This window comes from Rhinopithecus roxellana, chromosome 21 (genome assembly GCF_007565055.1).
Source record: "Rhinopithecus roxellana isolate Shanxi Qingling chromosome 21, ASM756505v1, whole genome shotgun sequence".
Taxonomy (NCBI): Eukaryota; Metazoa; Chordata; class Mammalia; order Primates; family Cercopithecidae; genus Rhinopithecus; species Rhinopithecus roxellana.
Window position 1 is genome coordinate 7,977,707 of NC_044569.1, and position 15,940 is coordinate 7,993,646.

General features: G+C 45.4%; 1 protein-coding gene across 3 annotated transcripts in view; it reads right to left on the reverse strand.

Annotated features, from left to right (window-relative positions):
* The window catches only part of APCDD1 (APC down-regulated 1), a 35,450-nt gene extending 27,060 nt beyond the window's left edge, over positions 1-8,390 (reverse strand). Inside the window, exons 1-2 of one of the 3 annotated variants that reach the window (XM_030926215.1) lie at positions 8,332-8,389; positions 7,983-8,135 (exon numbers count right to left, since the gene is read on the reverse strand). In XM_030926215.1, the coding sequence (XP_030782075.1) occupies positions 7,983-8,135; positions 8,332-8,389 (211 nt within the window). Of the gene's footprint in view, positions 1-7,982 lie in introns of all 3 variants that reach the window. The other 2 variants (XM_010373430.2, XM_030926214.1) reach the window with 2 other exon arrangements.
* Positions 8,391-15,940: the final 7,550 nt, after the last annotated feature.

A 15,940-nucleotide genomic window follows, 5' to 3' on the forward strand; every position in this document is an offset into this window, starting at 1 on the left:
CACACACAAATAATGTCAACATTTTGATTAGTTGAAGATTCTAGATGTTAATGAAGGGGACTAGCGAATGGAGTCCCCATTCACTAAGATTTTGTTGTGAGTGAATCTGCAAAAAAGAGTTACCTGAAAGGATCAAACAAATATTAAGAAAATGGCTGTGAGTTTTTGGTCTTCAAAGTGGTTTTGGGTAAGTCATCTAATATATGCCTTTCTTTTTCCTCTATAAACTAAACATAATGATCATGATGATGATGACTAATGTTTGCATTACACTTGACAATTCACTTTATGTATATATCATCTCATTTGATCAAATGCTAGCTACTATACAGGTACAGAGGCACTCTTGATTGAGAATGTATAAAGTCAGTTCCATGGTACTATCTAAACTGGAAGCTCTCCAGGGACTGTTCCTAGTCCAGAGGAATTCTGAATAAGGTTATCCAAATGATTCCACCATAAAATGGTCTCAGACATTGGGGGTCCAATGGTCTGGGCCCTGATAAAATTATTATGGCAAAGGGAGTAGTTTCTTTCAAATGAATGTCAGAGAATAAAGTAGATTCTGGAAGGAGTGGTTCATCTGTAAGAAACAAATTAAGTCCTGTGTGCTTTAGGACATAATTTTATTGACGACCATGTCCAGAAAACTAAATGAGATCCTGGAGCTCTGGAGGGCTCGGTGGTATGTAAGTGTGTGCACCTGCATGTGTGCACTAGTGATTTACTTCCAAGGAATACATTACCCCACGACAGTAATCCTAAATGACTGCACAATGATTGTAACTACAATCGTAATCACAATAGTCTACCGGAGAGTGAAAATTCCCAAAGATACCACATTTTAAAAATAGAGTCACCTAAATGAAAGGAGGCACAAGGTTGACCATTTACACTGAGGTTTATGCCCTAAGTCAAAGGTCTGTGTGTCGGGTTAACTGTTCACATCCCCTGAATTCACCAGACGATGCACACAGAAAGCAGTCCTTGGCACAGTTTCCAAAGTGAACACACACAGTACCTCTGCTAGAGCCCTCCTCAGCAGATCTCATTCCTAAACCCATGGTGCTTTGAGCAAGCAGGCCAGTGTATGCAGAAACCAAACAGAGCCTTTGTAGAGAGTGAGAGAAGAAAAAGGGTGGGGTGCCTGCTGGACTTTTGCAAGTCAACATTCATTCATTCAACAACTGGTTGAGTGCCTACTACGTGCTCAGGTATCTCTTAGGCTTGAATCATCGTGACATACAGGGGAAAAAGTAAAATAGGACAGTATACTCCATGTCCAAGTCCCTGATTTTTCAATAAAGCTTTTTTTGCCTTTTTTTTTTTTTTTTTTGAGACAGAGTCTTGCTCTGTCGCCCAGGCTGGAGTGCAGTGGCACGATCTCGGCTCACTGCAACTTCTGCCTCCTGGGTTCAAGTGATTCTCCTGCCTCACCCTCCCATGAAGCTGGGATTACAGGCGTGCGTCACCACACTCAGCTAATTTTTTTTTTGCATTTTTCTTTTTTTGATGTTGTTTTTTTGTTTTTTTTTTTTGAGACGGAGTCTCGCTCTGTCGCCCAGGCTGGAGTGCAGTGGCCGGATCTCGGCTCACTGCAAGCTCCGCCTCCCGGGTTCCCGCCATTCTCCTGCCTCAGCCTCCCGAGTAGCTGGGACTACAGGCGCCGCCACCTCGCCCGGCTAGTTTTTCATATTTTTTAGTAGAGACGGGGTTTCACCGTGTTAGCCAGGATGGTCTCGATCTCCTGACCTCGTGATCCGCCCGTCTCGGCCTCCCAAAGTGCTGGGATGACAGGTTTGAGCCACCGCGCCCGGCCTTGCATTTTTCTAAGTAGAGACAGGGTTTTGCCATGTTGGCCAGGCTGGTCTCCAACTCCTGACCTCAGGTGATCCGCCCGCCTTGGCCTCCCAAAGTGCTGGGATTACAGGCGTGAGTCACCACGCCCAGCCTCAACAAAGTTTTAACAATCTGAATTATCTAGATGAATATATTCCATGGTTTTTCACCTGCCTATCTATACTGACTGAGAAATAAAAAGTTCCAATGCATTTTATACATAATAAATGTAAAATTATTTGGGAAGGAAACAATAATTTGCAAGCACACTTGGAGCTAAACTAATCTTTGATCAGGTTAATCTCTGTACATGTACTCTAAGGCTTAAGGGAAAAAACTGAACTTGAAAAAGACTAAGTATAATGTCAAAATATCAACAATGATGGAGAGCTTAAAATGATTCTCTCCTTGTTCATTTTGCAAGTTTCTGTACTTTATATAATGTGCCCTGCATACTTTAATAATCAGACTGAGAAAAGTGTTTTCAAGTTAGAATTGTTGTGACACATAAAATGTGACTGATTAGATTAAATGCAGGTAATTACTTAGCCATGAAATTGCCTGCCCAATTAAATACACAGTCATTACTGTAAACGTGTGCTTTGAAGTGGGGGCTGGTAAATAAACTCCAGCACAGCTTTCCATTTTTTTGAAATAAAAGCATGTATGTATTGCAGACAGTACTGAATTTTACCACCATTGTGGTACTTGTGCTTATCAAGTTCTTGTTTTTATTTCCTTTTTTTTTTTTTTTTGCAGTAAGCTTGCTGCTTTTACCCATCTTGAAATCTTCATATCTAAAGGCAGTCTCTCTTTATGAGAAATAAAATAAGGTCAAGTTTTCAAATTCCTGGCTCCATTTGACTTTAGTTGAAAACAAGTTACTTTTCTGTGCCATTTTCTAGTGCCATAGTCCTCAGGGTGGACACTGGGGCTGAACCAGAGGTTGCAAAGTTTGCATGTTGGATCTGCAGCTGACTAGTCACATCCAGCCTCTTCAGCACACTTGTGGTCTGTGTGTGTGTGTGTCTGTGTGTGTATGTGTCTGTGGTCTGTGTGTGTGTCTGCATGTGTGTGTGTCTGTGTGTCTGTGGGTGTCTGTGTGTGTGTCTGTGTCTGTGTGTGTGTCTGTGTGTGTGTGTGTGTCTGTGTGTGTGTCTGTGTATGTGTGTGTGTGTCGGTGTGTGTCTGTGTCTGTGTGTGTGTGTGTCTGTGGGTGTCTGTGTGTGTGTCTGTGTCTGTGTGTGTGTCTGTGTGTGTCTGTGGTCTGTGTCTGTGTGTGTGTGTCGGTGTGTGTCTGTGTCTGTGTGTGTGTGTGTCTGTGTGTGTGTGTGTCTGTGGTCTGTGTCTGTGTGTGTGTGTCTGTGTCTGTGTGTGTGTGTGTCTGTGGTCTGTGTCTGTGTGTGTGTGTCTGTGTCTGTGTGTGTGTGTCTGTGGTCTGTGTCTGTGTGTGTGTGTCGGTGTGTGTCTGTGTCTGTGTGTGTGTGTGTCTGTGTGTGTGTGTGTCTGTGGTCTGTGTCTGTGTGTGTGTGTCTGTGTCTGTGTGTGTGTGTGTCTGTGGTCTGTGTCTGTGTGTGTGTGTCTGTGTCTGTGTGTGTGTGTGTCTGTGGTCTGTGTCTGTGTGTGTGTGTGTCTGTGTGTGTGTGTGTGTCTGTGTCTGTGTGTGTGTCTGTGTGTGTGTGTGTGTCTGTGGTCTGTGTCTGTGTGTGTGTGTCTGTGTCTGTGTGTGTGTGTGTCTGTGGTCTGTGTCTGTGTGTGTGTGTGTCTGTGTGTGTGTGTGTGTGTGTCTGCATGTGTGTGTGTCTGTGTGTCTGTGTGTCTGTGTCTGTGTGTGTGTCTGTGTCTGTGTGTGTGTCTGTGTGTGTGTGTGTGTGTCGGTGTGTGTGTGTGTGTCTGTGTGTCTGTGTGTGTGTCGGTGTGTGTGTGTGTGTGTGTGTGCACATTTGTGGGATTCCCAGCAGGGAAAATAGTGCAATCAACTGCAGTGTTCCATCCACTCAGCTGTGAGGCTCTACATTCAGTTTACTCCCTTTCAGCCACTGGACCTGGCAAATGGCGGCTCCTGGCGCGTAGTAGGCCCTCCTAGTTGAGCTTACTGAATAAATGGTTAGCTGAATGAATGAAACCAGAAAGCCCCTGCAGAACAAAATACTCTTGATAATTTTAGGTGACACCATATCCTTTCTCCAACCTTGAGATGTGCGTACCTATCACATGACTTTCCAGAATAATTTTATTCCCAAATTGGCGAGGACTAAGCGATGGCCTGTGTCCACAAAACCAAGCCATTAAGAACTCATACTTGGAGGATGGTAGTGGATTTTTTCCTGGTTTTCCCTGCGATCACTTCAACTCCAGGGGAAGAGTCTACTGAAGACATGCCCTGCTGTGTATCTTTCAACCGATGTAGACAATAATCACTAACACATCATCTTCTATTTCTGGTCTGAAATGTTTTATGCCTCCCTTTGATTGATTATATTGTCATCAGTCTGTCCCTAAATAGTAGTATGTAATTACACAGACATATCACCCACCTATATTTAGTTCTTTTCTCATTTAAGGGGAAAAAGAATGAACTTGGCTAGTATAAAAGAATGAAATTGGCTTGTCAATGTATTTAACAAGAGGATATTTAACATCTGTCTAAGACCCTTGCCCCTGTTGGGTACAGATAAGTCATGCTTCTTTTCAAGATCTCATTTTCTTTTTATGACTAAGAGAGGGGAAAAAAGTGCACGAAAGACAATGTTTTTTTGGCCACAAAAACTGTCCTTAGTAAAATAGTTTTTCAAAGATTTCTATTTAACCCTATATAAATGTTTCCTCACATTGTGTCGGTTAAACTCTCATTTGGCAACCTGCAAAGTTTTTAAAAGTCTTGGCAGAATATGCTTTAATGAAAGGGGAGAGCTGAAAGAGCCTTCACCTCTCAGAAAAATCAACGAATTCTACAAAAGTAAACAGGGTGTGGGAACAGAACATCTCCCAACGTCAGCTCCAAAACTGAAAACCAAATGTTTCCATTAGCAAAGCGAATCAGGCACTCCGCTGGGGCATTACAGCCACAATTATTCTGGATACCTCATGCTAATCTGTGTTTTGGAGCTGAATGATTTCTAGCATTTGACATCTGAAACTTTTGCGGCTTTTATCTAAGCAAAGAAAACAGTGATAATGGACGTCTTCCAGCTGCATACCTTCATGACATTAAATAGGCTTTATTTGGATTAAGTATTGCAATTGTTTTCAGAATCTGAAGAGGAGGAAAGGAAAACTGACATGTATACTTTTATGCCATCAAATTTTGAACTTGGGTCTCGCACCACATTTGCAGTCTTAAATAAACAACAGGCTCAAGTCTTGCCAGAGCCTCATTTCAGTGATAGGATTTAGGGGTGATTTATAAATTGCAGTGAATTGAAATAGAAGTAGCCACAAAACTGAACAAAGACTGGATGCCAAACATAATGGTTATCTACCTCATCCTCACACAGGATGCACTTCTTGCACTTCTTAACCTGACTTGGTGGTGTTAACAAATCATCTCTAAATGATGTGTGAAACTAAATTTATTAAAGTTTGTCACAGAAACATTCAACACCCTAGAACAAATGCTTTTATCTACTAAGTTGACCCATAAATAGACAAATGGTATCCTATGGTTAGGAAAATAAAATGCCTGTTTATCAGGAAAAGAACCACTAATCCATTCTAAGAAGATTTCAAGAATTGCCTTCAGATTTGTGACTTCTATTTAAATATATGATCACGCTCCATCTGTTACTACAGAATTCTTAAATGCCTGCAAAGCGCCTATCAGTTGAGTAGGACATATTCAGCAAACCATTCCCTTGGTTAGGTTGAGTAATACCCATTTGTTGTTAAACCTACTTCAATCAAGTAGATGTCAGTGGGGAAAAGGGGAAAGGAAGAATATTCCATTCTTTTCTGGTGCTTTACATGATCCTTGCTAGTTATGGCGACCCTTTCTTAAATCCTGAGGATTTATAACTTGAACAATGATCTCCTCTGTTTCTTTTCTGCACTAGAGTCTGATACTCTCTGCTGGATCTAAGTAGATCTTTGAGCAACTTTAGTTTTAATAACTGTGCCATTGCAGATCCATTCTGAAATTGGATCACTTTTCATAGGTTTATTTATGTCATCCAACTCAACTTTGCAAACCTCCCTTTTTATCTTATCTTCAAAATACATATGCACAGAGCTGTACACACACATGCACACACACATATACCAGCACGCACACGGTCTGGCTCCACTGTGCTCCCATTTATGCTCAGACTACTCTTCCCAGTTATTTCCTTGCTCCCCATCCCCCTCCCAACACCATGGGGTCTGGGGAGCCCTCCTCCCCGAGATCCCCAGTCAGGGAAGATTCCAGATGCACATTTTCAAACTCAGGAAATTTGGGGCTCCTGTCCCCATTGAGGATATACTTGGGCTCTTGTTACCTGTCAGCCATTACTACCCCAGTTTGGACTGCTAAATAGGAAGTGTAATTACAACTCCTACCTCTCAAAAGAGGAAGAACATGTTCAGAGTTACACTAGGTTGCATCTCTGAGGATCACTTTTGTAGTTTAAAAGGCAATTATTTTACCCCCCCAAAATGCTGTTCATGCCAAGCTTTCAAGTAATTTTTTAAATTTTAAAATCATTTGACCACACTATCTTTTTTCTTCACAGATATTACAACAATTTAAGGGGGACAATTTTTCCTGTTTCATCTCTCTCTTTTTTCTTGTGTGTGTGGCAGCTGCTGTTTGATCTGTTCATTGGCTCTGATTTGTTTCATGTTTCTGCCAAAGATTAAAACTGCTCTGTAATTCTAAGCAGATGGGCCTAGGAGTCCAACCCTATAATTATACCTTCTCTCTTTTTGCCCTCGAACTGCAAGCCTTCCATCCCGACTGTTAAAATTCTGGGATCACTGGGGCTCTGAGTACACCTTGGCAACTGGACAGGTCTGGCCCAGCCAGACAGGTTCACAAAGACTGTGGAGCTATGCAAGCCATCCACCTGGGGCAGGACTACAAAGAAAAGAGCATCCCGGTGGCTTGTGGGTTAACAATCCCTTGACCCTCCGGAGGGAAGGTCCTCAGCCTGACTTTCAGTCCTGGCTACCATGCATTTTGAAGCTGGAGCCCGCTGCACGTTTGGGGTGGCTGTGGTGGGTCTTGAGGAAGGAGAGCTGTGAAGTCATGCTGTTGAAATGTCAGGTGTCTGACCATTAGGGACAGTTTGCTCAGGACACCCATATCAACACGACGTGATCTGCCACGGCCTGTCAGGATTATGAACCCGACGCGCCATAAAAACCTGCCTTGTTCACCCCAAAGAAATTCTGTTTTGGTGTTTTCAGTGTAATTTCTGGAACCCGTTGAAAGGGCTGATGTTCTCTAGCTAAAGATTTACTAGAACCTCTGGGGAAAAGTGGCACAGGAAGCCCAGGAAATGGGGCGTCAAGTTTGGGTGCACCGTAGGAGACTGGTTATAATGCTTAAATCTTGGCTAACAGGAGTCCCCTGTTTCTTAAAATTACACCCAGAGAACGCAGCAGTCCACTTGGGAGAAAACCCCACAACCCCGCCTCAATCGGGAGGCAAAGTGCAGGCAGACAACGAACACTGGTTTTCCGAAGGCAGGCAGATGTGACTTCCCAAATGATCAGTTTCTCTTTCCACTCTCCTAAAAGCTTGGAACACATCAAGAGCCTGCTGCGTTCTGACATTTTGGAAAAAGGCTCGCAGAGCCGACGATTTCATGGCAGTGTACAGTTAGAAAATCCAGCAGAGTGGACGAAAGTTTCCCTCGGACTGGATGCAATGGATTCTGGACATAAAAGGTGTCTGCGTGCGAGAGCTTCTACCCTTCCAAAAAGAACATTCGCGCAGCAAAGAGCTCCGGGCGCCCGGGGGTAGAGGGCTTCGAGCCTAGGAAAGTGGGTAGAGCCCCCTCTCCCAGGGCTGAGACAGCCGGCGCGGGGCTCCCCTCGGATCCGCCCCGCCGAGGGGACAGTGTAGACCCTGCCGCGATCCAGACCCGAAGCCTCCGCGGGCTCCGCGGCGCCCGGGCTGCCCCCTCCGTCTGGGAGCGCTCCAGTGGCCCTCGGGAACTCACCGTGAAGCAGGAGGGCCGGGAACAGGTATCTGAGCAGGAGGCGGCGCGGCCAGGACATTTCCAGTCCTGCTCTGGGCCCTCCCGCACGCTGCGCTCCGATTTGGTGACCGGGCAGCTGGGCGCGCGCTCTGCCCTCCGCCACCGGCCGGGTGCCGCCGGGCCAGGCCGGGGCTTCAGGCAGCTGCGGCGCGCCCCATGCCCGGCGGGCGAGGCGCGGGGCTGCGGGGCGCGCGCTCCCTGGGCGCCGTCGGGCGGCTGTGGGCGCCCCGGCCCGGTCCGCGTCCCGGCCTCTCTGCCGTCCGCCCCGACTTCTCCGCGCCCGGCCCCGCGTCCCGCCCCGGCCGCCGCGTGCGCCGCTCCGAGCTGCAGTGGCCGCCACCGCCACCGCAGCTGCAGCGTCTCTTCATATTTCCAGGGCGCCGCCGGCGGGGCAGCCTGGCCGCGGCACGGAGGAGGGGCCCGGGAGGGGGCGGTCGGGGGAGGCGACGCCGAGCCACCGCCCCCGGGCAGCCGCCGCCGGGGGGAGCGCGGAGACTTGAAAGGGCGCGTCGGGCAACGCCTCCCCTCCTCCCACTCCGGCCGCGCCTCCTTCCCCCGCCCCCCTCCCGCTTCCCTCCTTCCCCTCTCTCGCCTACCCCTCCTCTCCCAACTTCCTACCCCTTCCATCCTCCCCGCCTCCTCTCCTCCCTCCGGGGCCCTCTGCCTCCCTCTGGCTCTGCGCACCCCTTTCTCTCCTCCCCGCCCCCCATTCCGGGCGCGCTTCCTCCTCGGAGGGGCTGGGAGCCTTCGGCCCCGCACCCCGCCCGCAAGGAAAGAGAATGCGGGGTCACCCTCCCGCCTCCGCCGACGCCACTGGGGAAAGGTGTTCAAAGCGGGTGCGGGCGGCGAGGCTGGAGGCCTCGCGTGGGATCCCAGCAAAGCGGCCTGCTGAGCCGGGGTGTGTGCCAGCGCGCAGGCATGGGAGAGAGGGGAGACCGGAGAGAGAGTCCTGGGGGCTGCTGGGGGTGAGGATGCCTCAGCGCTGGGCCCCCTCGTGGGTGCAGGGCAGGTCTTCACTACAAATCGCCTACCCCGGCCCAGTGCCTGGCTCCTCGGGGGAGCACAGGGAGCCTTGTCACAGGCCCCGACCTGCGAAGGGCACGGTATAGGCGGCCGGAGCCCGTTCACTTTTTCCTCCCCCTTTCACGAGGCAAATGACTTGTTGAAACACGGGAGAAATCTCCGAGAAACGCTCCCTGTCAGTCTAAGAGCGTGCACTTAGGCCCCTTCGCCGAGTCCTCTTCTCTCCCAGGGCAGATTTAATCACCACAATCACGCTGATTTTATTTGTGTGCCGCGGTCTTGTGGGGGAGGGGGGACTACATGGGCGTTTAAGACCCAAAGGCAGGAAGAGTTTCGCCTGGGGTCCTTCGTTCTCCGGGCCGGGTACAAGGCAGTAGCCGTCTGATTTACCTGGAAGGTCCCTCCCCTGCCAAGGGCCGGCTTGAGCCCTTCCCCTCTCCCAGGAGTTTTGCCTCTCCTAAGGCAAATGTCACCTCTTCTCCACACTAGGATGGAGAGCAGACAGGAGACCCAGTGGAGTCTAGAGAACATTTCTGGACTCAACTCTGCTAGTGTTTTTCATTAAAAAAAAAAAAAAATTAAAATAAATGCCTGATTTCCCAAGAGAATTCTCTGCCCCTTTGAACAATGCAATAATTCAACTCCTTATGTGTTAGACTTTCAAAACTGGTTGGATCTTAGCAACAGTATAATAGTAAAATAGATGAGAATACATTTGACAGTTTCCACTTTTTTTAAACCCGAGAAATCCATGGGTGTTTTGATGTGATAGTGCTGACGCTGTTTGATGTATCTCAATTTTTATCACCATCATTATCATCTTTCCAGCGTTAATACAGAGGATATAACATGTACCAGCTGCTGAGCTCACAAGGACGTTGTGAAGATTAACGTGCTACTGTTTGCAAATCTTGAAGATGAAAGAATACCTGTGTGGGCAGAAAGAAGATCATGAAAGCGATGCCTATGAGCGCAGGCATTATTTTGCGTTAGTCTTCCTCTGCCACATCTTCCTGAGCCTAACTTTGTTCCTAATCATTCTGTCATCATGGTTGCTAGGCTTGGGTAGCAGGCTATGATTTGTAAGATTTGAATGTTTGCCAAGGACCAATCAAATTTTCATTTTAAACCAAGAACTTGACTTCTTCACAAATGTGGGGCAGTTGGAAACGATGTAAACAGCATACTTGGCTGGTTATGCAGAACAAAAGCCTTGTCACTAAAAACACATATGAGGCGGTGTTTAGTTTTTCAATGTCTTTTAGTCATTTGATGCCTTTGAGTCTATCAAAGAATATTTGAAACAAGCAAATGGCGTAAGAGGATGCTAGGGATGGTGCATTTTTGTATAAGCAAATTGGTGGACAGTAATGGAAAAATGTTTAGGTTATTATTAAATAACCTTTTATATTAGAAGAACAGTTAGGTCACGTATGTGCTTAATTTTTTGATTTTGTTATTAAAAAAGGATAAAACCAACGGGTCAGCTGTAATTTGGTGTCATTTTGACAGTCAAGTTGCTTCAAGTTTTGTTTTTCCAACTGGTTTTACTGGTGTGGTATAACGTAGCCAGAATGAAGTCAGCAGAATGAAGTCAGCAGTTTGAAATCTGTTTTCCCAGTTTATTTCCCCCATGTAGCGTCACAGATTTAAATACTCGACCCTCAACGTAACATCCTGCCAGACTGACTACTCCCTGAAAATGTCCCCACAACGTCCAACAGTCGAGAAGATCTAGGTTTGCCCGAGGATAGGGTTCATTTTCTGCATTGCTTTTTACTTCTGCTGTTAATGTACCTCCTTCTGGAGAAGAAAAAGAAAAAGGAAGACATGTAAATTTGTCTTAGGTTATTTGTGGATATATGTTTATATAGAACTGGGAAGGACGCATTGCTAGGGAGATAATGAAGTGGCTGTTAAATCCAGCACAGAATTGGGACCCCTGAGACAAGCACAGGGGATTCCCCAGACCACTTACGAGAACCCAAGCCTCAAGCAGGAGCGTGTGGAGCCCAGGTCCTGGTGATAATGGGAGTGTCCTTGGCAGGGACAGCTGGACAGGATCCCCTTAAGAGCATCAACAAGTGTGTTAGAATATCCAGAGCTGTTCATAAATAGCCTTGGCCATGCTGATGGAGAAGAGGAAACTCATAGGAGCTAAGTTCCCAACCACACAACACATCACCAGTGCACTTGGAACGCCTGTGATTTGTTCAGTCACCAACTCATGAGGCCTCTCACATGTCTACCAAGCAGTCTTTTTCCACAAGTGGAGTTGCCCTAACTCTGAGCCTCTATAGTCGCCTGTCTTTAGTCAGAATCAGTCCTTTGCTGTTCCCTAGGAACGCTCAATCATGAGTAAATTTCCTGGGATGTAGAGCTTGGGTGATCGCCGTGGCTTGATTTTCTTAGGAGAGTGTCTTGATTTTTAGTGAGTACAGAGTGGTAGGAAGTTCTGTTTCATTGTTGTCCTAGGAGGCACAAGGACCAATGCCTCTTAAAACCTGGGCCACAGTTTGGTTTTCTAACGCAGTCGTTGTGAAAATTGGTATAAAGTTGCACTATCGTGCAAGTCATTTAGTCATTTGGAATTTTTGAGATTCTAGGCCTTTTGGTTCTAAGAAGGGCCAGGGTATTTAAAACATGGATTCTAGAACACAGCGAACTATGAGTATGGTCGAAAGCATTTGACTACCCTCTGAGTCCTCAGAACCTGCAAAATGTCACCAGGAATAGACTTTTCTTGAAATTTGTCAGATATCAGTTCGAAGCTTGTGAGGTTACATTAAATTCCCACAGACTGGAAGCATTCAAAGGCCAGGAGTGGCTGAGTCATCACCGTTCCCCTTTTAGCACCAAAGCCAGTATTTTCAGTCTTTTGCCCACAGCAGGACTTTGAGAAATGGTAGACATAAAATTTCAAAAATCCTACACAGCTCCCTCAGAGGCCAAGACAATGAAATTATCCCAAGGGGTCCTTAGAAGGGGGCATATTTTGGAGTTATCCTTTTTAAACACACCAACTAGAACAAGCTCTATTTTGAAAATAAAATGCAGTTTAGATATCCCTGAGCAACACAACCTCTGAGGTTAAGAAATTAAATGTTACATTCCATTTTATACTCCTGGCATTTATCAGAGAAAACAAATAAAGTGTTTGTGAGCTTAGCAAACATTCATTCACGTTTTGACCAACTGCTGAGTGTCAGACACATACGTACAATCACCTGAAAACAGGAACAGATATGTATGAAGGGGATTCGGCTTCACTGTTCATTTACCCGCTGTCACCAGTCTGTTTAGGGGACTGATGAGAAGACTAGGGACCCTTCCCACTGGAAGAAGATATGAGACCTCCTCAGGGACAGGAGACACTCAAGAACCTCAAGAGCGTTTTTGTCTGTACCTTCCTGTGATTTAGAGACGACTCTTCCTTTTAGTGCTGGTTGCCTTCTATGTCCAACTGCTTTATCTGCGCAACTAAATTATTTGGCCCTTTGAAGGCAGGAAGAAAATCGGGTATTATGTGTGTGTCTCCTCCCCCAGTCCCTTCACAAGTCCTTCCATAATGGGCATTTGTTGGACTCGTAAATGAGGCAGGATAAGATCAGACCATCAAAAAAGAGTCTTTATGAGCCAACACCACCCTAAGCCACTTCGGCACCCAACTACAGAAACAGGAGGATAAAAGAACTCTGGTATTCACTGCAAGCATGCCCGAGGTTGTTATGACACACATAGCAACACTCAAACAAATGCGACAAATAGGAGGCAGCCTGGCACAATTCTAAGGAGCCAGATTCCCTGGGTACAATCTCTCAGCTCTATGACCCTGGGTAAGTTACTTAATCTGGCTGTGCCCCAGTTTCCCCATCTGTAACATGGGGATAATAGCAGCATATACCTGCACATAGTTAAGTGCTACATAAGTGTACTCTAAATAGTAATTCACTGACAATAATGAGTTTAGACTAGACTGTACATTCTCAACAATAGCAAAATTACCCCCAAGGGAGCAAAAATTGGTTCTTAGTGGGGGAGGTGAAAAAACTTAGATATTACAATGATTTATAGCCCTCCAGAAAGACAGTACTTAAACAGATGTAAAGTGTATCCATGGTACTTACAATCTAATGGGATGAGTAGAAGAAAATGTTTAAAAAGCCTTCTTCAGGGGCAATAATAAAAAGGAAGTTTGAGAAATATTGTACAAGATGAAAAATTATAAGATTAGTCCTATTACAATTAATCATGTATCAAACATTTTAATAACTTTGTTCCTTTAATTCACTATGTTTTGATTATATGAAACCAGATATGTTTTACTTCAGCTGACCATCTGGGGTGGCAGTCTACCATCTCATTACATCATTGTAACATTACATTCAGTGTTGCTTATCTCTCTTTGAGATAACTCAGCTATTACTAGTCTCTCTTTGCAGATGGGAAAACTGAGGCCAAAGAGTAGTTTGCCTAAGAGTCACAACTTTAAAGGGGTAGTGTCACTGGGTTTTCTGGCTGTCAGTAAGGTGCTATTTTCAGCTCTAAGACTAGACCAAAAACAAACAAACAAACAAACAAAAAAACAAGTAGAAAGTAGAAAAATTGATTTAGATGTGTTTTGAGACATTCAAGCTAAAGGGGAAAGGTGGGAATGTTACACAGGCTATTTGGACATTTATTACAGTTGGTGTCTGGTTGGTACTACAGTTCACTATTTCGTGCATAAAATATTCAAACGTTTTAGTGTTTGAAACAGATTATTGCACTCTATAAGATAGACAGGTGGACCAGCTAACCCACTAAAATGCTGCTCATTGCCATGAATCTCTGAAATTTTCAGTATTAGGACTTGACTAGTCCTTTTAGAATGTACATGTTTGTGTGTGTTTGCTTTGGATTATGCATATTCAGGGAGAGGAGCCATATGAAATCACATTTCATCTAGCTGCAGGTTAGGTCTCTAAAGCAGAGCTAAGCGAAAACGAAACAGTCCTCTGAGCCGCCAAATTCAACATCACAAAGTTCCACATGATGCCTAATCTCCATAGTTGTGTAACACTTTGAAATGCTCAAAAGATTTTTCAAATACATGGTCTCTTCTGATCACCATGCAATTTTTTGAGGGTCAGAGGACAGCCAAGGCTGTTTTAATGTGGAGACGCGAACTTGAAGTTCAGAGAGTTTTGAGATGCCTCTGCAGGTGCTGAGAGTGTGTACCTTCTGTTCTGCGAAAGCACTAACTTAGAATGTGTTTTATTTTCACATATAGAACGTGGTGACCTTGATGCCTGTGTCCTTACAAAAAGAGAAAACTTCTACAAACAGACACAAACCCAAGACCGGAGGATTGCTTGAGACCAGGAGTTTGAGATCATCGTGGGAAACACTGCAAGACCCTGTTTCTACAATTCTTTTTTAAATCAGGCAGGCATGGTGGCACATGCCTCTAGTCCCAGCAACTTGAGAGGCTGAGGTGGGAGGATCTCTTGAGCCCAGGAGGTCAAGGCTGCAGTGAGCTACGATTGCACCACTGCACTCCAGCCTGGGCGACAGACAGAGATCTTGTCTCAAAAAACAAAAACAAAAACAAACAAACAAACAAAAAACATGCCCCAGAGTCAGAAATAAATTAACCCTATAAACCTAAGAAAACCTTACATGCTTGTATAGTTTATTGTCTTACAATGTGTCTCTAAATTTTTCATAGGCTTTAGCCCAGTGCCTAAATTAGTAACTCTTCACAGACTCTTGAGTGATTAGATGAAACCAAATGTTGTACTCCAGTAGACCCATTTGAGTTAAATGAACAGCCGCTAATATGGTGGCAAATCATACTGGAGAAGAGACTAGCAGCATAATGTGCGCCATGTTAAGTTCAGCTTGGTCTGGGAATGGCTTAGCCTTGCGGGAACGGCTTAGCCTTACTTGTGTAAAGCTTGAACCATCTGCTGCCTCTACTCCCAATCCCTGTATTCTTGGAGAGCCTCCAAGTCTTTGCATACTCAGCACACGTTGCTCTGTAGTGGTAAGGAAAATTTCTTGAAGCAGGATCAAGGACACCAACCAAGCTCTGGAGAACTTATAGAACAAAAGATCAACATGGCTATGAGCTCATCCAGAATGAGCTACAGGACAGCAGGTTTAGGCAGGAATCTCTGGGCATAAGAGGTCAATCAGTTGGCTGATCTTATGTCAGTGGGGATGGCCATACATCAGTGGGCACAAAACATCTCCCCCGGTGAGACAGTTGGATGAGCGCAGTCTCCATCAGATGCGGTGTCCGCAGGTGCCGCAGAGATGCAGCAGGTGGTAAACTGTAAAGCTGTACTGCTGGCATTTAGACCAGACCTTTGTGCTTTTCTCTTGGAACTCAAGAAGGGTTGAGCAACTCCAAAATCATCAGTAGAAGTAGATGCAAGCAGCACTGAGGTAGAACTCTTCATCTTAGGGAGGTGGTGTCCACCCGTGATGGGTGGAAGAGAGCCTTGAGTCTCAGTGGAGGGTTTAGGGCTACAAGGAAACCGAGACCTTTTGAAGTCAGACCTTCTCCTGAGTATGAACGCTTGTTTAGATTCCAGGTCTTCTCATCTCATTTTAGGGCCTCTTCCACCTCCAATTCCACTTCCTCTGCTTCGGGGTCATAATATATCTCTCATAATGATAAAAACTTGGAAAGCAAGGGCCTTATGAAACATGTGTATTCAATTAATTGTATGCCAGATTCCTGTTAAATATGAATTCCACATCACAAATTCTTTTCTTCATTGCATCCATTCCACCTTTGCTGCTTCTAAAGATATGTTAGGCTTTCCTGTTCTGGTATCCAAGTATTTTCTACTTCACCACAAGCCCCTGGTTTCTAACCATTATGCAATCTTTTAACACTGTAAACT